At 37.3% G+C, this 24,458-nt stretch overlaps 1 protein-coding gene across 1 annotated transcript in view; it reads left to right on the forward strand.

Moving 5' to 3' along the window:
• Positions 1 to 1,209: 1,209 nt before the first annotated feature.
• Positions 1,210 to 24,458, forward strand: part of lsp1a (lymphocyte specific protein 1 a) — a 42,143-nt gene continuing 18,894 nt past the window's right edge. The window contains exons 1-6 of the mRNA XM_073868855.1: positions 1,210 to 1,407; positions 11,063 to 11,211; positions 19,493 to 19,874; positions 19,957 to 20,096; positions 20,931 to 21,135; positions 21,983 to 22,123. Of these exons, the coding sequence (XP_073724956.1) occupies positions 1,351 to 1,407; positions 11,063 to 11,211; positions 19,493 to 19,874; positions 19,957 to 20,096; positions 20,931 to 21,135; positions 21,983 to 22,123 (1,074 nt within the window). The 5' untranslated portion in view covers positions 1,210 to 1,350. The remainder of the gene's footprint in view (positions 1,408 to 11,062; positions 11,212 to 19,492; positions 19,875 to 19,956; positions 20,097 to 20,930; positions 21,136 to 21,982; positions 22,124 to 24,458) is intronic.

Here is a 24,458-nt window from a genome sequence, read left to right on the forward strand (position 1 = left end):
TTATTAAATTTTTTCTCCATGTCCCCTTAGGGGCTCCGTAATATACACTGTAAAAAATTAAAAAACGGTACAATTCCAGCAGCTGGGGTGCCAGAAAAATAACGGAAAATAACGGTCACAAAAAATTACAGGAATTTTTCGTGATACAAAAATATTTTTTTTTCTGTAATTTTACATTACTTAAAGGAACAGTATGTGAGAAATTTATATCAATGAATCATAAAATGGCCCTGATATGTCACTGAACATTAAGAAATCATTTTCATTTCAAATACTTATTTCATTGACAACAGTGGTCTGGCCAGGATATTGTCATTTAAAATGTGGAGTTGCAGTCCTCTACTGATTTTTATGTTGTCATCTTGTGTATTAGCCACCAGTTGTGTGATTGCAGTACCAGTTTTAGCCACAAGTTTTGTGATTGCAATACCAGTTATGGCCACAATCCTACATACTGTTCCTTTAAATTACATGTATTTAAAAACAACTAACATTTCCTGTCTGACCCGACAGCTAAACTAAGGCCCAAGGTCGGTCCACTTGTTATGCATATGCGAGGGTCCGCTTAAAGATTGCATGTGATGCAATTTCTGTCATCAGTAGAGTTTGCGCGCTATTAAGATAATGTAGAAAGCATATGGTAGTTCAGATTACATCTTGTTTATGGTGTTTGAGTTCAAATAATTTCTCAGAAATTCAAATAACTTTTCTTGACAACACTCGCAGACACACGTAAAATGACTAAGGTTTTTTTTTCATTAGAAAAATGCGAGAAGCAGAAGACTTGGGCCTCTCTGTTTGTTTTGCATTTAATCTCACTGCTGTCAAGGAAAAACAATTAAGATATCAAAGAGATCTCCTTTATGACTTTTCTTTCTTATGAAACAAACAATGCATAATCAAATTTCCAGTTGATTGTTTGTTTGTTGGTTGGTTGTTTTTTTAGGTGAGCTCTGATGACGGTGTAAACAATGGCAAAGAATTGTTGAGTTCTGGGTTCGGGCTGGGGGTTTGTGGGGGTCTGGATTCATAGCATGGGGTTGGGTATCAACTTACATTTTCCCCTGGGATGGCCACATGAGCCTGAAAAAAGAAGGAAAGGAGGGGAAAAGATGGTCTGAGCTCGCTCAATGAGAACCACATGCAGGCAAAAAAGAAAGAGGGAGGAGAAAAGAGAGAGGAGGGAAAAGTGTGTGACTAAAGCGTGTGTGTGAAACAGAAGCGACTGTCGCGTGGATCTCTTCTCAAAAGCTGAGCGTCTGAGGAAGGGTGCGAACGTGTGCGAGGGATCTTTGTGAATCACATTCGTCGGATTACAAAACTTCCCAGAATTCCACAAAAGAAACAACAATGTCAAGTGCAATGGTGAGACGAAACTCCAGCAAACAGGGTCTGCAAAACCTACTGAGAGTGAGAATTGTTTTGTAAACTTGAATTTAAAGGTTAAAGCCGGCTGCTCAGGTGTGATGATGTGAAGATGATGATCCATTGTCAATAAGATTCTTGTTTTGAGGAAATGTAATTCATATTATTATATATTTATATTTTTGCACTTATATACAAATGTATCCTTTGTTGTAGCACATGGTCTGTCTAGTTGACATAAAAATGAATGAACTTTTAATTCATCATGAAGATTTTAGGATTCATTTATAAAATGTTTTCTAAGTCATCATTTGTTTTAAGGTATGCAAATCATTTTAATTGTTTTTATTTAGTGTATTTTAAACGTTTAAGTACAAATGCAGTATTCAATGTAGTATATTGATACAGTTATACAAACGGCATGTATATAATTATACACAAATCTAAAAGTTTCTTTATAAAACACTTACTAGACATACTATAAGGTTAGGTTTAAGGTTAGTTGCATGTAATTACAGTATGCATAATATACTGTTATCTGTCACTGTGAAATAATACAAAAGTTTTTGGTTGCACTTTTATGGTTGCAAATATTGTGTCGGTGATGATAAATAAGGTAAACGTACACGTCAGACAAAATGGTCAGAAAAATGGTCATATTAGTACCTCAGAGGTACATTTTGGTACCAAATGTATACATATCTGTACTTAATGGGAAATATTAGTGAAACCTTTAAATGTACTAGTAACATCACATATCTATATACTTATATACAGTACAATAAAAATGCAATATACATTTTTAACACAATAAAAAACTTACACTGTTCCCTACACCTGATAACTCTTTTTTCACATCACACCTTGTTTATTTAATAGAGAAACTACGTCATGTGTAGTTTAGTGTGACTTTAAGATCAGAAATGTGGTCAGGGTTCCAGTTGAGAGTTTATTGTTTTTTCCAGAGGTGCTATGGGATTGTGGTGGGGGTTAAGGGATCGTTTTAGGGCATATGGGACCCATTATTAACCTAATGACCTTTGTTGCAGTAATTTAGATTGATAGGACCGGTAAAGGGGCTGTAAACTAATTAAATTACTAAATAGTTTTAAAAAATGTCTAGTATTTTACCATGCAAAGCCTATTACTCCCAACAACAATGTCAAGGGTTTGATTCCCAGAAACATGCAGGCTAAAAAATGTACTGTATATACAGTAAATAAATACTGTAGTGTATACCTGCACCGTATCTCGCTTTCTGCCAAATGCAGTGTAAATGTTTAACCATAAACATGTCCATGTCCCTTCAGTATTCTTCAGAAAATGACTCGGGTATTCATTGAATAGCACCATGAAATGACATGAACAATACGAAGGCGATTAAACAATACAGTAAGCTCTCAGGATGTGCACACTGTTACTGTATTGTTTTCAGTACAGACAGGATTTCAGGTGGATCAGGTGTATGCTTTGTCAAACAGGTTACAATAATGACAGATTTGCTGGAAATATTTCCCTAAGCTTTTCAATGTTGCCAACAAACAGCTTTTCTCACACTCATCCAGCAGCTTTCTCTAATAATGGATTCAGTGTCAGTGCTGGGCCGTTTGCACAAACACATACCGGATATGTCGAATAGATTTTTGTGTATACAATGTTTTGTATACACTTGAATGGTTTTGAAAACCATTACAGGTTACGAAAACACTGTGTTGCAATGACTCTTACAGTACAGTGTAGATCGGATATTAGCCTGAAGTTAAAATAAGTTATTTGTTTTCCATTAAATACCATAAGCAAGGACAACCTTGCTTAAGGTATTTAAAGGAAAACAAATAACTTATTTGTATTAGGTGTGTTGATAAAAATGCTGAGTGTGCGCTTGTAATATCAGCTGGAAAAGTGATTCAACATTTACTTTCCTATCTTATCTTCATATGTACAATGTTAGAAAAAATTGTCAAAATATGTACCCCAGCTGTCAATGGGGCAGTACCCTTTAAAAAGGACCTGATCTAGGTACTGATATGTATACATTTGGTATCAGGTTGTACCTTTGAGATACCAATGTACTTTTTGCTACAAGTACTACATTAATATGAACTCTTTAAAGGGATAGTTCACACAAAAATGAAAATTCTGTCTTAATTTACTCACACTCATGGTGTTACATTTTACCTGTATACATGTCTTTGCTTTGATGAACACAAGGAAAGATATTTTGAGAAATGTTTATATTTAAACTGTTCGTGGACTTCCATAGTATTCTTTTTTCCTAAATGATGAGTAAATGACGACAGAATTTGAATTTTCGGGTGAAATATCCCTTTAAAGGAACACGCCCACATTTTGGGAATTTAGCTTATTCACCGTATCCCCCAGAGTTAGATAAGTCCATACATACCTCTCTCATCTCCGTGCGTGCTGTAACTCTGTCTGACGCAGCCCCCGCTAGCTTAGCTTAGCACAAAGACTGGAAATGCATGGCTCCAGCTAGTATACTGCTCCCAATAAGTGACAAAATAACGCGATCATTTTCCTATTTATGTGTTGTGATTTGTATAGTCAAACCGTGTACAAATAACAAGGTGATATGAGACACAGCGATCTTTTAACAGTATACATACTGAGAACTATATTCTCTGAAGACGAAGCACTGCCGCATGGGCGGAGTGATCTGCTCGCAGCACACGAGAAGCCCCTGGTGAGGAGCAGAGAGTTCGGTCAGAATTGTGCAAATCACTCCGCCCATGCGGCAGTGCTTCGTCTTCAGAGAATATAGTTCTCAGTATGTATACTGTTAAAAGATCGCTGTGTCTCATATCACCTTGTTATTTGTACACGGTTTGACTATACAAATCACAACACATAAATAGGAAAATGATCGCGTTATTTTGTCACTTATTGGGAGCAGTATGCTAGCTAAAGCCACCCACTTCCAGTCTTTGTGCTAAGCTAAGCTAGCGGGGGCTGCGTCAGACAGAGTTACAGCACGCACGGAGATGAGAGAGGTATGTATGGACTTATCTAACTCTGGGGGATACGGTGAATAAGCTAAATTCCCAAAATGTGGGCGTGTTCCTTTAACCGTGGGTTTACACCAGCCCCGTTTGAAGCATCAAATTCGCGTCTACCGTGTCTAGTTTGCCGTTTGAACATTTTGAGTTTACATCGCTTCATTCGCGTGTGAAGCCACGCGTGAAATTCTAGTCATTGCGTCATGGGAGGGACTTCTGCGACTCTGCTCACTTCCTGTAATCATGTCACTACTAGAGCAAGCTCCTGATTGGTTAACGCAGCACGTTTTTCTGCCAAAGTTCATATTTTTTAACTCGCGCGTTTCCCGTGGCAACGCTCAATTCTCACGAACTAGACGCGCGAATGAGGTCGAATGGCGTCTACTGCGCCAAACGCCTTAGTCACGCCGCGAGACCTCCAGACGCGCGTCAATGCGTCTTCACATTGACTTAACATTGAAATCACTTGCGCTTGACGCCTCTACCGCGGCTGGTGTGAACGCAGCATTAGTCCAAAGCTGTAGTTTTTGAAAGGGTACGGCACCAGTGACAGCTGGGGTACACTGTAAAAAGTTGGATCAACTTAAAAAATTACTTCAATTGGTAACACCTAAAAAAAACCATTTTTTTCAACTTATATGTTTAAGTGAAAAAGCTGTATGTAAAAAATTACCAATTGAAGTAATTTGATCCAACTCTACTTTTTACAGTGTAAATATTTTGACCATTTGTCTGACAGTGCAGAGACATAATGAAGTCAAAATTCGTAGCTTTACCGTGGGTTCACACCAGCCGTGTTTGAGGCGTCAAATTTGCGTCTGTCACATCTAGTTTGCCACTTAAATATTTTGAGTTTACTCACTTCATTCGCATGAAATTCTAGTCATCGAGACATTCACGGGGAAATTCGCGTCATGGAAGGGCCTCTGCGATTACGCTTGCTTCCTGTAATCACGTAACTAGAGCAAGCTCCTGATTGTTAAGTTCAAATTTTTCAACTCGCCCATTTGCCGTGGCAACGCTCAAATCGCGTCATTCGTGCAAACTACAATGAGGCGGAATCGCATCTACCACGGTGCGCTAAATGAGGCATTCGTGCTGCGAGACCTCCAGACGCGCGTCAACGCGTCTTTATATTGACTTAATATATAACTTATATATATAACTTAATAACTTTGAAATCAATCGCGCTTGACGCCTCTACCACGGCTGGTCTGAACGCACCATGTGTCTGTTGTATGGTTGTGGACTCCTTAAATTACAAATTTACAGTATTTTTCTTTTAGGCCTCAAAAATAGTTGACTCATCTTTAACTCTAGAGCATATGTATATACGCCTTTAAAAACAAAAAATGAACTAAATAGGGTCTCTGGATGTCAATGACAAAGAAACTTTTAGAAACCTTTATTTTTAAAGGGATAGTTCACCCAAAAATGAAAATTCTGTCATCATGTTCTCACCCTCATGTGGTTTCAAACCTGTATAAATGTCTTTTTTCTGATGAACACAATAGAAGCTATTTTGATACATGATGGTAAGCACACAGCTGCCGTACCCATTGACTTCCATAGTAGGAAAAACAAATATGATAGATTTCAATGGGTACCTGTGACCTGTGTGCTTACCATCATTTATCAAAATATCTTCTTCATCATTTGAAGAGTTTCGTTGCAAAACGAGATAACCACCGTTTTTTTAATTGTTCAGAAATCTCGTTTTTTGGTTGTGCATTCCAATTAATTTAAATTCAACTGCAGTTGGTTTGTTTTGATTTAAACCTTCATAACTTGAAAAATACAGCTAAGTAGCACCATAAAACAAAATAATAACATGATAACATAATAATAAACATGTTTTGACAAAAATGTTAAAAAATGGATTTATCTCGTTTTGCAACTAAACTCTTCATTTATTACAATAAATAATATTCGTTTTTCTACTATGGCAGCCAATCGTTACAGCAGCTGTGTGCTTACCATTATTTATAAAAATATCTTCGTGTTCATCAAAATAAAATAAAAAAACGATACAGGTCTAGAACAACATGAAGGTTAATGATGACAGAATTTTCATACAAACTTTTGGTCTCTAGAATGAAACTGTCCCAGTGTCCCTAAAGCAGAATATGTGGCAAGGGGCAAATGATAGGTCCGCTGGACTGTGACACAAACAAAATGCTATTAAACACAAGTTTACTGTGAATAAAAAAACATCTGTTGAACTCTCAGGAGGATTCAACAATCTGTTTCAGATTTGGCGGGCTGTAAAATTTGCAATTTCCTAAATCTAATGACAAACAAATAACCAAATGTCAGAGAAAACAATGAAAACAGATTGGGTAAGGGAATTGCTTAGTAAATTCATGCTTTCATTTTTAGGCTAAATAAATAGCATCTCTCATTGTGGTCAAAACCGTGACCCTCTAATCCAGGGACTTTACGTAAGCCGCTCCTCTGTTTACGATACTCTGATAAGAGCTGCAGGAATGCAGGTTTAGCTGTTTGACTGAAAGGGGGAATAAACTTTACAGTTCCCGTGGTGGAGCGCTCTTTCAAGGTTCACCGATTTAGGGAGCACGGAAGAGTAAACTTTTTTTTGCTGTTATGTACAAGAGTCCTTTTTATTTGGTGTTGTGTGTCTTTTTATGTGAACCAGATGTTAGTCAAAGTCTCTGGGTAACTGCAATAGTTTATATCCATATAGTTGACCCAAACATGAGACGAAACAAACAAGATTTTTGTGTGTAATGTATTGAAAACATATAATTAATTTGGAAAGCATTTATAGAAGTATAGCATGTTAATACACCAACGTTTTGATGAATGTTTATGCTTGAAACGTTTTTTTTTTTAAAGTGTGTAAAGACATAAATCTGCTTTGGCACTCTCTGATTAAACGACATAATTATAGATCACCGTCCTCATGACACACTTTCCACAGCTTTGATCAATGCTTTGAAATTCCTTCAGTCGTTCAGGGAATGCTGGGAATCTTATGCGGCCACACACACTGAATGCAGGAGGATACTGTCTTTGTCCGAGACAATAACTCTCCTTTACTGCGAAAATCTGTCTTGTTGTGATGACTTCATCTGGCTGAAAGAGTCCGTAAACCCCACGACCGCCCTTCAATACAGATTTAAAGAGCGTGAAGAGGAAATAACAACATCCGTTATTCACATCTCAAATACCAACATTTGTTTCTTTGTCAACAGGCACAAAGAAAAACAAAAGAAAACATTTATATGGTTTCAATTAAAAACAATGAATTGTTTTTTCATATATAGAGGATCAGTGAAGGAGCAAGGTGGAACAGCAGGTTATAATCCCATAGTGAGATATTCAGGTAAACAGCTTGGCACATTTACGCATTTGGCAGACACTTACATTTAGTGGGCTATTGACACAAAATTTCCACCAGATGTAGCCATCAAGACAAATATTGAGTTCATACAAAGAAATCAGAACATTTAAGTATACAAGTTGAGTCATAATAAATAAAGTGAAATAAAGTGAATACTATCCAATAAAATATATCGTTTCCACATCACTTGCTTATTTGCATAAAAGTAGACCTTGTGGAGTCTCTAAAGACATTCCCACAATGTAAAAAAGATGTGTTGGTTCAACTTAAAAAAGAAAGTTAACCTTTTGAGTTATTTTGGATATTAGTTAAAGAGCACATATTGTCAGATTCACTTTTTTACATTTCCTTTGGTGTGTAAGTGTGTATTAGTACATGTTAACGATATGCAAAAGGTACAAACCCCAAAGTAAACGATGACTCGAGTTATCGTCTCTAACATAAATCTCTTTTCTTGGACTACAACAAACACACGGATTGTAGGCAACAGTTTATTTCCTGGGATTGGTGATGTAGATAAGACCGACATTATCATAATTCCTCCTGCTTTGACTCACAGCCTGTAAGTTAACTCCTGTAAACATTGCATTGAGCGAATCTTTCAAACATAGAAAGGAGGGTCACATTTCCGGCTGACGTCAGAGGTATTCAGACTTATCACAATGTACAGATTAGCTGGCCAATCAGGGACACAGCGCTTTTCAAATCCCTGAGTTTCAGGAAAAGAGTGAATTCTGGACGGTATGTGTAAAATAATGTGTTTTAACCATAAACCACGCAAACACATCGTATTATACCAAATACACAAAATAACATTATTTTTTAGCAATGAAATAGGAGATCTTTAACTCAAAAAGTTGCATCAACTAATATGTTTAAGGCAACCAGGTAACTTAATTTTTAAGTTGAACCAACTTTTTTACAATGGTCAAATGTTGTTAATGGCGATAATTTTTTTTAACTGTTACTAAAATTAATGATGTTTAGTCACTAAATGTAAATGAAGCATAATGGGGCATACACACCAAATGCAAGTTCAACAATTTGCGCAAGTAGATTACATACAAAGTCAATGCAAAGATGCAATCAGACACGTCCTCGCGCATGGTGATGCGAATGACACAAATTGGGCGGCCTGATTGCCGCGAAAACATGCGTTATTCGCCTCAAATGCGCCTTCGCACAAGTTGAAAATATTCAACTCAAGCGAAAAATTTGCATGACACAAAGTTAAATCCCGCAAATAATCTAGAGCAAGCAACGCGATGCTACATGTTTGTTGTGTACTTAGCATAAGACAATTAGCAAAAAAGTAAAATTTCAATACGTTGAAGATGAAACACTTCAAAGTGCATGTTTCAAACAATGGACACATTATCCTTATCAGCTGGTACTTTGCTAAATAGGGTTACAAATTGGAAAGTGAAACCCAGGTCAGAGGTCAATCTCCACAGGACCCATTTATACGACTGACCCATCTAACTCAGCCCAGACTCTCCAAGACCAGACATGGCTGTGGTAATACAATAGGGAAAAACATTTCCCAATCTGTCAACCCCTCCAAATCCATGCCTCTGGGCACCAGGCCGTGAAAGTTCAGTCATGGGAGGTCAAAGAGGATGAATTTAAGCCAGACTATTCAAGCAAAATTTGGTCAGCCCGTTGTTTAACAATACACTTACCAAATCTAAAAATCTGTTTTCACTTCCATGAACTTTTGGGAACGGCATTTCTGCACCACATGAAGGAAAAGTGGGCTGCATAATCCGACTGATAATGGTAAATAAATCAGATGTGGAATGACATCATAGGCAAGATTGACATCATTCAAGAGGCTTCTGCCAATAAATGAAGTCATTCCTGGGTGATTAACAGCATATAATAATGAGAGGCACAGGAAGCTCTCTGTAAGTATGTGTAGTTTCAAGATGTGGTTTGGTCATCAATTGCACTATGAGTGAATGCTGGATTTTCCTTTGTCTGGGTAGCTGGCAGATTTTAAAGGGACACTTTACTTTTTTGAAATTATGCGCATTTTTCAGCTTCCCTAAAGTTAAGCTTTCCTAGGCCAAAATCACAACTTTTAATTTTCTGATGGTCTTAGTACACGATGTAACTACAGAAGAGTCAAATTTTAAATAGGAAAAAATATTGAAACTCTTATTTTTTAGCTCGATGCTAATGGTCTAATCAGAATCAATGGATTATGCTAAGCTATGTTAAAAGTGCTATCGCCAGACACGAGGATTGCAAAATGGTACAAATCTAATGTTTAACTCTAGGGGAGCTGGAAAATGAGCATATTTTCAAAAGAAGTGGAATGTCGCTTTTTTAAAAGAAGCCGAAAAAATATCAAAATTAGAAAATATGCATAAAACAGATTTTGATTGCAACCTTTTGACGTCATGTATTGTGATGTAAGAGTAAAACTATGACATTTGTTCAGTTTACATTTTCACATTCATATAGCCAATCCCAGTGTTAATCTAATACATGTGTTTAACTAGTCGGGGGACCCTTTAGAAAATAAACAATTGGTTTGTGGAATCTAAAGAAGGAATTATCTATGTCACCAGGCTATAAAACCCATTGTGGCTCTGTCAGGAGTCTTTATCTTTATTGTGTTGACCAAAATATCATGTCAACGTTTGCTTTTACGGCTATTGTGAAGCTGTTGTAACAGCTTGTGACCTCTGTGATGGACCTAGCATTCTTTTAAGGGACCTGCATACACTCCTAATTGACCCAAAATCCAAACTTAAAGACCGTAATCCATAATGCGGACCACTTAGGCTTCGGGACAAGCAAAGTTAATGCAACTGCTATTATTTATAAGAAATTAGCAAGGCTTAGCGTTAGTGTATACAGCTTCCCAATAAAGTCATTTCGTTTTGCTGGCGTTTTCAAAGTTTATGGCCTTGTCAAAGGAAACAAACACATTTAATTTTCCAACAAATGCATGCACTTGAAGAGGATATACATAGTGTCAGAGTTTGCATTGGTTTACGGGCTAAATAAACGCAACAATGCTTTAGTGTCTTGAGTGTGTGGTTACATGGGTCCCAGATCTTCATCATATAATCACTGACGGTGTCGAATGCCAGAGCAGATGTTTCCCTGGCTCCAAATCCCAACCGTGGGACTAAACAAACTATTGTTGGAAGCATCTTTCAAGAGCTTCTATGTATCACAGCTAGTAACTCTCTACTGTGCTAGGGATCGTTTATCATTTGAGCATAGTTTTCATACAGTATGAGTCAAGAAAGAAAAATTATCATCTTGTTTAACAAAAGCGCTTGTTCACGGATTTTTTTATAGAGTGACGGCCCAGCGGAGTATCGAAGATGCCGAAGAGATCGAAAGGGAAAGACGACGTCGGGCCCGGGAAGCTTTCCGCAATCAAAACAGCCTGCATGGATCCGCCGGGTCGCCTGAGGACAGTGTGATCCCACCTGAATCTGGACCGTAAGTGTGAATGCCCTGTTTCTGTTCATCACGCTTTGCCTACCCTTATGAAAATAAAATTATTGAAGTGTGCTATTATTATACTTTTTAAAACTACAAATAAAGGCACTTTTCCATTGCATAGTACCCCAGGGTTTGGTTTGTGTCATTCCACCTCACTTTGGCTTGGTTAGCTTTTCCATTGAGTTTAGTAACACTTCTGAGTGGGAACGATTATATGCATGTCGTTATATTTGCGCTGCCTACTGTCATCATACAAGTGAGAGCGTCGTTGTACTTTCCCATAGATTTATTTATTTCTCAAAATTAAAAATTGACTGCCACAAATAGATATTTGCAAATCGCTTTTATCACTACCTCTGTCTCACGTGGCAGTTTCTGTACAAACACCCGTGACGTCAGTCGACGCGCTCCGCCCCACCTCATTTAAGTTGCATTTAAGCATATATGCGGATGTGTCTGGAAAAAACTGTTATGGTGTTCCTGATTCTCAACCTGTGGATGTTTTTTCATCGCTAAAAGGAAGTTTGGGAACTTACATCAATGCACAGATGACAACAGGTTTGCTTAAGCTAGCGCAAGCTAACAGTGAAGTAAAGCTAAGAGGCTTGTTCGACTTCATGCAGCGCCGCTAGAACTGACAGGCGGATGACGTCAAAGTGCCGCGAAAGCGAGACAAAATACACTTCGTATGATTTCTCGAATTGTTCTCACAGTACTTTGACGTCATCTGGCGAACAAGCCTAATCTTTTACATTATAAATGACGATTCTCTCAGACCAATCAGTGATCGACAGTGTTTTTGCGTCACGTTTTGGTATCAGCTCGGGGCAATTGAAACCCAGACCGAGGTGGTACTAAAAAAAGTATCGGGTACTACGTACTGCACCCAGTGGAAAAGATCCTAAAAGTAAGCTGACCCAAACTGTGGGGTACTATGCAATGGAAAAGCGCCATAAAAAAGTACTGTATATTTCAGTCAACATTTTATGTATTTCACTTTATATGTATTTCTCAGAAATATACTTAAAATAACATTTAAAGGTGGAATACGTAGAATTCGCCACTAGATGGCGCCAAAACGGCCATAACAACAAATGCGTAGATTAATGACGCTCTGAAGCAGCGTGGAATTATGGGATTTGTAGTCTTTAACTCAACCGCTGATGGCCATCAATGAGACCCGAACGAGAAATCACGTTGATGGATAAGGTAATCAAGTCTTATAAATGTTGTGTTTGATGACATCGGTTTATTTCATGATGTAAGGTTATATATAATGTTCAAATTGTTAGTCATAGATGTTACAGTATTAGTCCAAATTCGATGGTGGGTTAACAGAGCACAGAATTGAGTGCGTTTACAATGATTTTTCACATAATGTATTGACAGTACAAATCTTATTGTCAAGTTATGATGTAACATTATGATAGACTGTACAGTACCAAAGCCTACTCTATTAGTAAGCAGTGTTGGGGAAAGTTACTTTTAAAAGTAATGCATTACAATATTAAGTTACTCCCCAAAAAGTAACTAATTGCGTTACTTAGTTACTTTTCATGGAAAGTAATACTTACGTTACTTTTAAGTTACTTTTGCATTACTTTTTCTTACTTGGCTGAGGCTTGATCTCTTTCAGGCCTTGCAGGTATTTTCTAGTTTTGCATTCAGAAATTGCATATTTCCATCACAAAAATGTCAAGCTTTGGCCTTCCATCTCGGTTTCTGACTCAAACTGTTCCCGCTCAGGTGCGCACGCATAGTGCGTAATTTGACATGACTACATTTAGCTTAAATCAGTACTTTTTTTAATAAAATTAATTAAACTAAAAAAGTAACTCCCAATACTTTTTTATAAAAGTAACTCAAATATGAATGCGTACATTTATAAAGTAATGCGTTACTTTACTCGTTACTTCAGAAAAGTAATATTATTACGTAATGCACGTTACTTGTAATGCGTTACCCCCAACACTGTTAGTAAGTGTCTTAAAATGACCATTTATATTATATAATATTATATATTATATTATATAATACCTCTTGATGTGCATTATATCGTCCGCGGGAAGACGCACTGATTACAGTCTACACACTAATCTTGTGATCAATATAATTGCATAAGATTTTTGAAGGGTTACGAATCAACACAACTCACCCGTAGCGCAAAACACAAGCAAGATCAGCAACTCTTCTTGGGTAGTTTGGTAGGCTCATACGCTTACGGGAGCTGTCTTTGCTGATACAACCAGCGGCAGACGGTAAAGAGTAATCATAGTCCATAAACAAGCGCGTAGCCCGACAGGCGCTAACGAATATTTCCGCATTTGTACACGACCCTGTTGTCATGTGCTTTTTATGTCAGTAAAGGTGGTAACAAAGGGTCACGTGGATATTAACGTCATTGAAAGGAGACTGCACTGCCCCGTGTCAATGTTTTGAATGGCAATTTTCTCACGATTTACATATAGTTGAAAACATTACAGATATTGATAGTAATCAGTTGGACAAAATATATAACACTGGCCTAGTGGTTTTTGCATATTTTACTGCAAATATTATACAAATTGCACCTTTAAGTCTACTTACTAACCGAAACGTTTAGGTATATTTGGGCTGTACTAGTACTAATCTTTTTGTTTGTTTATAGAAAGTGATCAAAGTGGTCTACTTAGATAAAAACTCAAAATCTAACCTTCATACAAACCTGCTGATATTGATCAAAGCAAAACATAATTTGGCCATTTTATGAGCATTTAGTTAAATATTTAATTAAAAACTGTATCCCCTACACGCTGTATATCCAAACAACACATATACATGCACATACAAATACATGCAGCATGTGCAGCTGCCCTCTCATCATGATCTAATCTCAGAAGAATTTCAGCTGGGCATGCCTTTGGAAACGGGTTTATGTCATGTCCCAAACCAGAGCGCTTTGCTTTTAATCAAAGATTTTCTGTCCCACATCTTCCATATGTGTAAAGTTAAACACAGCTCTAAGCTCCGCTGTTTGAAATAGAGTCGTCTGGGCCACTCTGTGATTATCCACCATGATCATATGCGAGGTTCGCTCTCGGCTTAGAGACACATAAATCTTTATGGAAATGTGTTAGATGTGTTTAACTTGGCAAAAGGTCTTTAATAATGTTTGTGCATGGGTAAACTAGTCTCACACCTGTGCATTAAACATTAAACAGTCTTATTGTTGAGTCTCAGTTGTTTTGCTTTGCTGAAAATCTGTTTAATAATTGTATGGCATGTGCACTGCATTCCTTTCATGCGGCTTCTGGGTCATCTAAATAGATTTTAATTCAGGGCTTTTCAGTAAACAGAAAACAATGTGAGGTGTTGCTGTGAAGGGATGAACCCTAAACAAAGAGGTTTGAGAACCTCTGGTTTAGACAAACAGATCATTACATCATTGGTTGAGCAAGTGTTGCTTTTCCAGGCCTACCCCTGGCAGATTGTAATATTGTGCCGAAATCACGCTATGCATATCTTGTTTGTGAGATAAAGTGATATTAAGTTACTTTCGTTTCATCTCTGTTAATATCACGTCTGGTTGCCCTTAGCGAATGAAAGAAAACAGCAACAAACACCACATAAATCCTCACACGCATCTTAAACATCTGTTTTCTAAGCGTGTTTGATGTCGGCTTTCGTGTTAATAGGTTGGCACAGTGACATCAGCGCATAGTTTCTCTGGTCATAGAAACGGCAATACAGGTGTGTGGGCCCATGTGGTTCATGCCTGGCTGACTGTTAACTCAACCAGGTACCTTATGAATGTCTTTGTGTGGGTCTGCCTCTCAGTCTTGTAAAAGACTCTAGCGTCACCACTATAAAGTAATGGATATACTGTGCTGAGTTAAATTGCTTACTTAGATCTCTGCATTTAGTCAAAAAAATTAATAATCCATAATTTTCTGAAATAGGCTTTATGCCCAGCTGCACTACTTCCTGAACTTCAGCCAGCTCCTTGTTTCCTTGTTTAATCCAGGTGTGTCTGATTATTGTTGTTGTGACTACTGAGGTCAGGCACACCTGGATTAATCAGTTTGTCCAATAATGGCAGACAGGAAACAAGGAGCTAGCTGAAGTTCAGGAAGTAGTGCAGCTGGGCATAAAGCCTATTAAAGGGATGAGTTCAGTTAGTATTAAGTGCAGGTTTCTTAATAAGATAAATGAATGACTCTCCCTATATTATATGAATAAATAGTTGTTTAAGTACATTGATGTTCACATTATATTTTTACTACTGTGAAACACAAGTTAGCAGACGGTCAGTCTCAACCTCAGAAGTCACACCCACCGATTGTTGGCTAAACGTCTGATGTTTATCGTACACTTTCCTGGAAACCCTGTGGGAATGTCGAAGTCGTCTTTGATTGGTTGAAATAAATCGGATTTCCAGGAGACGCGAGTGTCGTGTTTAGTTTCAGTCCCTGGAAAACGAAGCTCTGACGTTCCATTGAGAAAGAGAATCAGTCGTGTTCACGTGGATAATAATGAGCAGTTATCATGATCAGCTAAACACATTGGATTCTCAAAAATATGTAAAGTTTGCAGCATAGACTCTCTTTAAGACGTCCAAAAGTTTTGCTTGAGGCAGTTAGTGGAGTCAAAAAGTTTGGTTCTCCTGAATTGCTTGTAGGTGTTAAAAAGTGAAGAGGTATGCTTCAAACAGATGTTTAACGGGAGCGTCTCATTAGTGTTGCTGTTGATGAAGTGCACAACGTTGTTCTATGGTGAGTAATGTTGTTTATTTAGATGTTATTCGGTTGGCTGGTTATTTCAATAACTGACTTGTTGCCAGCCAGCTTGTTATTGTGGATAGTCCGAAACATGACGCTAGACGAAACAAACAGCTCGTGGGCAGCCTTTGTCCAAAAAAAGCTGCAAAAAACACCATACCTTCAGTATTGTAGGTCTGGCTACTCCAGACTAGCAGACGGTTAACACACTTTTTATGTTTCGAATGTGCTGAAGTGTATTCAATTCAATTAAATTCAATTCTGATGAGAAGACATTGCATCATGATAGTTTACAAAAGTTATATTTACTTTTTCTGACACATATTGGGCAGTTTCTCATACAGGGTTTAGATTAATCCAGGACTAGGCCTTATTTATATTAGGGTGATTCTCACGAAAACTTGGTTTTAAAAATGTCAAGCATGAAAATGTAAAAATTGCTTAAATTTACTTTTTTTCCCAGCAGACATTGAAAAACAAAGTCTGGAGTAAATGGGAACATTAATTTAAAAACTTTTACTTATCATTTAACACTTTTTGTAACATAATTTAAAAAATTAGTCCTAAAAAATCTCATTACCGCAACAGTCAGAAAACATCAACACTGACATATTTTCAAAATGACATGACAAATCTGAAAGAACATAATTTGGAAATTCTGCACATGCATTTAAAATCAACGTATTATGCTTCTATTAATTAAATTAACATTTAATAAGCATCTGTTGCGGTAATGATAATCAAAATGTCGTGTAAGCATTCTGACAAGACAATATTTTAAAATAACTGTAAAAAAATGATCTTACCTGGTAGCCATCTTGAAGTAACTGGTCCATGTGCTTGGTCACTCAAAATCAAACTTTATTAAAATTCTGTATGTGTGCTTAAACTGTTTAAAAAAGTGTTGCGGAGGATGAGAACATCAGGCATGGACACATCATTTTCCTAATTTTTCTTCATTATTATTATACATGAATATTCAGTAAATATTTTTTCTGTCATCTAAAGTTGTCTAGCAAAACATCCATTTATTTTTTTTCTTAATATTTTTGTGTTAATTTGATTAAATTACAACATAACGCATGTTCAAACACAGCCGGACACATTGCGGTAATGAGAATTTCAGCAGAAAATGAGATAAAATTTACAATTATAAATTCTTATGTTGAAATCACACATTGTGCAAGGTAGAACACAGTATTGTGTTAATTCTGATGCTTTTTAATGTTACTATATTACACATTTTAAAGCTAAAATCATTAGTGCCGTGGTGTTTCAATGGTTTCGTGAGAATCACCCATTAGGTCTTTTAAGAAGTTTTTACAAACATACCTTACAAAAAACACTAGGTGTGCATCTTAAGACAAAACAATGTCACAGATATACTGTATGTTAAAATTAAACAGGAGAACATTAAGGTGTTTTTAAATTAGCAGCTCAAACGTGCATTTTAGTCTGGGACTAGGATAAGCCCTATCCGGGAAACCGCACCATAAGATGTTTAGTCAATTAGCATGATCAATGCCAGGTATCATATTAAACTAGAAATGACATTCTAGTTTTCATAGAAATGGGCCAAAAAAGAAAGAGGATATGGTATAAAAACAAAAAAATTATAATGTAAAATGTAAAATAAAATTTACCTTAGCATTACTCAGTCACGTGACCCACGCGGACCCGCATCGGAGGCCAAGAAAGCGGCAGTTTGCATTGAGCTCTCTATAGAGAGGGAGCACAAGCCGGTCAATTTTCCATCTGTTTCAATCCACGATAATTTAAATGAACTCTTAACAGAAGAAAAATAAAGGTATGAACAAAAAATACACGTTTTAGGGCACGATGATACACAGCAACCGATTCCATATTTTAGTCACTAAAAACAGATTAATGCCAGACCTACACTTTGGCTATGTTTATGTATTTTCGAGTATTGTATTTTTATGTTACAAACAATAAAGATTAGTCAGATGACATCCCTGCTGCAAAAACCAGCATATGTTGTGTTTTAGTGCTGGTTTGCTGGTGACCACCAGCATAGACCAGCATAATTCCCAATTATGGTTTGGTGCTGGTTTAGCTGGTGGTCATCAGCATACCAGGACCAGCACTAGCATCCCATGCTGTTCATACCAGCAAGACCACCATATGTTGTGTTTTGGTGCTGGTCTGCTGGTGACCACCAGCACGGGAATTATACTGGTCCATGCTGTTTTTTTCAGCAGGGATGTACTCTTTATACAACAAATGATCTAATAAAGGTGCAAAAGGATTTACAAACATAGCATTTTCACTCTTCACATTAACGTACTTTTGCATTTTCAAGTGATAACTCTTCAGCTAACTTTTGTAGTTATAATCACTGTAACTTAGTTGTTTTCCAGAGGTTGCGACTAAAATCCAGATAAGAAAATGACGCAAAGATATGATTTATGGCTAAAAATATAATGATAAATATATCCAGTGTTTACGTACAGTAAGGTTACCTCTGATGAAGCGGTCACTGTAAATACGAGTGGCTTCCATTGTCGGAAAGATGCACATGCGTTTGTCACAAAATTAACAAATTCCTCTTCTATGGGTTTTCGTCTCTGACGGCATTCAAAGCCCAGGCTTGACTCTTCGTCGATTAATGCACTTTATTGCACAACAAATATTCCGTATTTAGGCTAAACAAAAGAATCGTTCACTTTTGACTGACTGACAACAGCACTAGCTTGCCCTACCGGCGTAACGTATTCGGCAAACTACTTGTGGCAACGCAAGCGATGACAGGCGGATGACGTCAAAGTACCGCGAGGGCGATTCGAAATTAGACTTCTATTTATGATTTCTGAATCGCTCTCGCGGTAGTTTGACGTCATCCGCTTGTTGCATCTCTTGGGGCGGGCACAAATGTTAATATTTTTTGTTTTGTTTTTGTACTCTTGTTGTAATTGTTATAATTTGTCATTTTTTGTTATCTGTACATTGTTTTATAAAAATAATAAATTAAAAAATAATAATAATAAAACGCCCAAATGCAATGCTCTGTATGGCTGCTCTGGCAACATAAGCCCCGCCTTTTAGTTAAAAGAACCAATCATCATTCGATAAAGACAGATGACGCTCTGGGTGAGGCGGTGAGAGTCAAGTGCCAACAAGTAACGCATTAGCCAACCTGTGCAGAATCTGCAGATGTTAGCTGAAACGACCTCGAAGAAAGGTGCCTTTTCACCCTAAGAAATAAAAGTTATGGTACTGTTGATGTTAGGTTAAATTGTTGGGCAGAAAAATGTTGTTTAATTGTAATTTTAGCACGTAAGTTTAAAGATATCTGTCTATTTCCATTCAAGTAGATAGGACTTTAGTCTTGAAAAAACTGTAGGTGTTGCAAATATTTCCGCAACTCCCCTAAAGAGACTTCGGTAATATTAACATAACCAACTACAGCCTTTGTGGTGTCAATTACCAGCCTAGATATTTAACCACATGCCACAAAAAAATCCTTTGTTTTTTATAATCTTACATGTTTTGTTTTGCAGCTATGAAGGTGACCTCAAACCCAGCATTCCTACGGCTCTCGACGAAGATGAGGGCTTTAGCGACTGGACCCAAAAGCTGGACAGAAGAACACGAGCCAGAACGGAAGAGAACGGCCGTGCAGAGGCGCAAGATGAGGACAGAGGAATTAAAACAAGACAAAGCGAGAAGAGGACCAGCTTCACCACCTCAATACAGCATCACCAAACCCAGGACAGAGAGCAGGAGGTGGAAGAAGCGGAGGAGAAAAGACCAATGAGAAGCAGCGAGAGACGAATGGAGATCAGCGAGAGGCCGAGCAGTCGGAGATCAGAGGAATGGCATGAAGATATCAGAGACATCAAAGGAAAACAAGAGGAACGAAAACCACCCATGGAGAACCAGGTAGTTTGAGAAATTATACCTTTCCGAAAATACAGTATTGAATTACATATTCACGTGTCTGAAATAATACCACCCTTTACAGATGAAAGAAGAGAGGAAGGAGGTGAAAGTGTCATACACATCTAAGGTTTTCCTACAGCAAGAAAAGATGCCTAATGGCAATGGAGAAGCAGCTGTTGAGGAAGTGACATCACTTATGCTCAAAACCAAAAGATCTCCTAGGTAATTTGTTTTTCGATGCAAGGTGTCACAAAACAAAGTAAACAAATGAGAAAAGAAATTTGGACCATCCTATTTTTAGGACCATAAAGATGTTTGCTCATTTCTGATGTTTATGTGCTTTAGTTGTGTGTTGTTTTGGATAAAAATGTCTGCCAAATGCAAAAATGTAAAACTTAAATGTCTTACTTAACAAGTTGAGGTTAGCCAATCAAAATTGACATAAAGTCTTAAAGTTACAGTTACAAATACAGATTCGCAGACAAGCTGGAAAATGGTCCAGCTGTTTTGGGGCAAGAAGTTTGACTAACATTTTAACTGGAAAAGTAAATGAATAGTTAAATATAGATGCTTATGTCATAGACATGACCTAATATTGTAGCTGCCAAAAAGTCTTGCCAAAAAATTTCCAAAAGGCTGTTAAGGGAGTTAGTTCATATCTAGTTTCACGTAGCCAGACCTTTGGCATAAGGTTTGGGCTGTGGTACAGTCTTATTTTTGCCAAGAACCATCCGCTTAGACAGGAAAAACATTGTACAAATTAAGTACTAATTATACCACAGACATAGCTCGAAAACAAAGTATCATATAAAGTCTTTCTGGTGAACTTAATACGTACATAGCACCTTGAGAGATTTGATCCCATGACTGTTTCCAGGCAGATTGATACTGGAAGCCGCCTACTCAGATTAGACCTTGCCAGACTGATAAGGGTGTTACGATTTTTTTAGCAATATGCATCAGATAATTATTAAACATGGACGGTGTATGTTTAAATAATATTTGACCCTGTTTTCCATTCACATAAATCTATTTCACTCTTCCGGTTTCATACAGGAGTTTAGGTGTAGGCCATGCCATTGGGAGTAAGAAAGACATGGACACTGATCTGGAGAAGATGAAAATGGAGCAATTTCGCCAGCATCAGGCCGAGGCTGAGCTGGAAGAACTGAAGAAGAAGAGAGAGGAACGTCGCCGATTACGTGAGGAGGAGGAACGGAGGATAGAGGAGGAGGAGCAACAGAAACTCAACAAAAAAGAGGTATACAGTATGCAGGATATATATATATACACTAAAGATACTATTATGGGAAAAGTACATTCTTATTTTAGAGAGAATTTTGATTGGGCAAAATTGCACAGTGCAGGATGGGTCATACATTTTAATGGTACATTTCTACCAAAAGAGAGTTTTTACAAGTGTTTATCTGCCGTTGGGATTTGACGTCATCATGGCGTTGGGATTTGACGTCAGCATGACATTGGGTTTTGACGTCAGCATGACGTTGGGTTTTGACGTCAAGCCTGACGTTGGGTTTTGATGTCAAGCCAGGATGTTGGGTTTTGACGTCAAGCCAGGACGCAATAGGTAATACACGCAATAAGGTAATTCGCAAAAATAACTAGACCACACCTTTTCAGTGCTAATTATCCATTGCATGTCTTTATTAAATTCCGACATCATTATTTAAGGACAAAATTATGCTTTGCGCTGGCGCAAGCTGTTAGTAAATCTGGCCCATAGGCTTCAAAACATGAGGTCTCGTGAGATGTTTTAACAATATATAATGTTTCAGTATTGAGTCAACTTCTTGCATATGTTGATGAAAGAACTGCTTCATTTTCAAAAACATAAGGACACTCTCTTAACATTATTTTGAAAACTGTTTATTCTCAACATTTATGCAACCTTTTCAAAACATTAGCCCAAATCTTTGGAACTTGGCCTCATAGCTGAGAATACATGCGCATACGTTTAATATAAACACAGACGTTTCCTGACAAACAGTTCTGCTTTATGCCACGGCTGCAGTGCCAAAATCGATGTGTTGACAGATTATAAGTGCTTGGTTGGAAATGTCGTAACCCAAAGTACTTTGGATCTCCAGGAGGAGAAGAGGCAAATGAAGGAAGAGATCGAGAGGAGGAGGATGGAGGCGGCAGAGAAGAGAATGAAGAGTCTTAATGTCTCCGCCACGGATGCCGATGATCCATTTAACCCTCTTAATGCCAAAAGTCCCACTTTCAAGGTAACTACACGTGTTTTTGTAGCCATTTTCAAACTTCTCTTTCAATTTGGTACAATGGTTTAGTAAAATATATATTATAGAGTTACTACTTGCAGATATGGCCATCCCAAGATTGCCATGATATTACCACTGTAAGTGTAAATGTAAAAAAAATATATAGTTTGTACAATTGTTCACTCTAAAAAATTATGGGTTATTTAATTTTAAACCCAGCTCGGGGAAATATTGGACAGTGTTAGCTTAAAAGTTACCCAACGCTGTTTTTTTCCAACCAAACGCTGTTTTTTTCAAACATACGCTGTTTTTTTTTTCTTCAACCAAACGCTGGTTTTTATTAACCAAGCCCTGGGTTTTTCAACCAAACGGTCTTTTTTTTAACCAACACTGGATTTTTCCAACCAAACGCTGGGTTTTTTCAACCAAACGGTCTTTTTTTTAACCAACACTGGATTTTTCCAACCAAACGCTGGGTTTTTTAACCAAACGCTGGGTTTTTTCAACCAAACGCTGGGTTTTTTCAACCAAACGCTGGGTTTTTTTCAATCAAACGCTGGTTGTTGTTTTTTAACCCTACGCTGGATTGTTTTAACTCATTGTTCGATTGGTTCAACCCAACTGCTGGGTTATTATAACCCTGGGTTATTATATTCAGCAACCCAGCATTGAGTAACTTTTTACCCACCTGTGTGTTTTGTCCAATATTTATCAAACTCTAGGTTGAAAATAACCCCGCATTTTTTAGAGCGAACCCTTTTCTTGCTTTCTGTGTGACCACAATAAAATTAATTTCTTTAGACAATGAATCGAATTATATCATAATAAGTAAGCCTGTTGTTTTTTTTTAGATTAAAAGTTTCCTATTATTTTGTAAGTTATTTGACTTTTTGCTTGTGTCTTGTTGTGCAGTGATCCAATGCACGTTTGCAGTGTATATGTGACCCATATGTGAAAACTCAGCTTAAGTCATAAAATCATCCTATATAATAATTAAAACAACATTTTGTGAAAATATAACCTTGATATCTTTAATATTGCCTAAGTTAGATCATCAATGTGAAATCAAACTTTTATGCTTAATTTTACCATTAGATTATGTGACTTCAGCCTAGATTTCACAGACAGGGTCACATTTAGTAAAAAATAACTGAACTAAAGCACATTTTAAAATGACATGCATGCATATTCACATATGTTGACCTGTGATTTATATGACTTCCGTTTATTTAGCTGGTTTGATTAATACTTTGGTGTAGGGCTGTCACAATGATTAAATAATCGTCTCATCGTGATTGTTTGACCTCATCGCAATGATTTCAAATCACCACAATGATTGCACATCTCTCTAAAAAACACAAGGGGGAGCTGCAGCGCCTGTATAAATGAGACATTATCAGATTACTTTTAAATATGTGTTATGTGTATTTACTGCCAGGTAAACCTTGCAAAATATTTAATTTAAATAATCACAACAATGTGTGAAAATTACTTCATAAACAAACAAACAAAAATTTATGAAAATTAAATGTCAAAGCAATAAAACAGACAATTAATCATCACAATTTATTAGGCAATTAACCGTGAGACAAATTTTATAACCGTGACAGCCCTATTTTGGTGCAAGCCTGAGTTCATTTGACATTATAGTTCATTTCTCAGATGTAAAAGTTGAGCTCAGGTGTGAAACAAAAAGCTGTGACCGCCTGACAAAGGAGTCTGTTTTCAGCTTTTGATGTTAACTAGTTGCATTGATAAACAGCTACCTTTAGTTCTTAATGGTAAAGCAAATGTACGACACTTCTGAGTCAAAGTACAATGTTACCGGCGAAGGGGGGCTGGCGGGGGGTTGTAATTGAGTTCAGGACCTAGCAGTTGAAAGAAGTGTGAAAACAGCTCTTGTCTATATGCACCGAGCCCTTAAACTGTTTTCTTTTTAAATAAGATATGAAACAGCTGTGTTTCACCAGTGCTTCTGGGGGATTTTCTATAATGAACATCTTGTGGGATTTATTTTGGAGCCTCTGGACGTGTTTTCCATTTATTCGCTTCACCACTCATTTAAGTAAAGTCATCGGTTCTGACACAGCTGATGATGTGGCGAAATGATGTGGTGACACATTTGTAGATGACGTCTGGATAAATGCTGTACGTCTTCAGAGGTGCATTTATTAATTAAATGTTTTATACACAACAGTGGGCAGACAAAATTATATAAACATCACAAATGGAGGTTGCTGGTAATTTAATTTGTAGTTCGAAATAATAAGCATATTTTCCAACCCAGTACAATGTAGTATAGGTTGCTTCCCTCAAATATGACCATTAGGAGCGTTTACTA

The sequence above is a fragment of the Misgurnus anguillicaudatus genome, chromosome 6 (genome assembly GCF_027580225.2).
Source record: "Misgurnus anguillicaudatus chromosome 6, ASM2758022v2, whole genome shotgun sequence".
Lineage (NCBI taxonomy): Eukaryota > Metazoa > Chordata > Actinopteri > Cypriniformes > Cobitidae > Misgurnus > Misgurnus anguillicaudatus.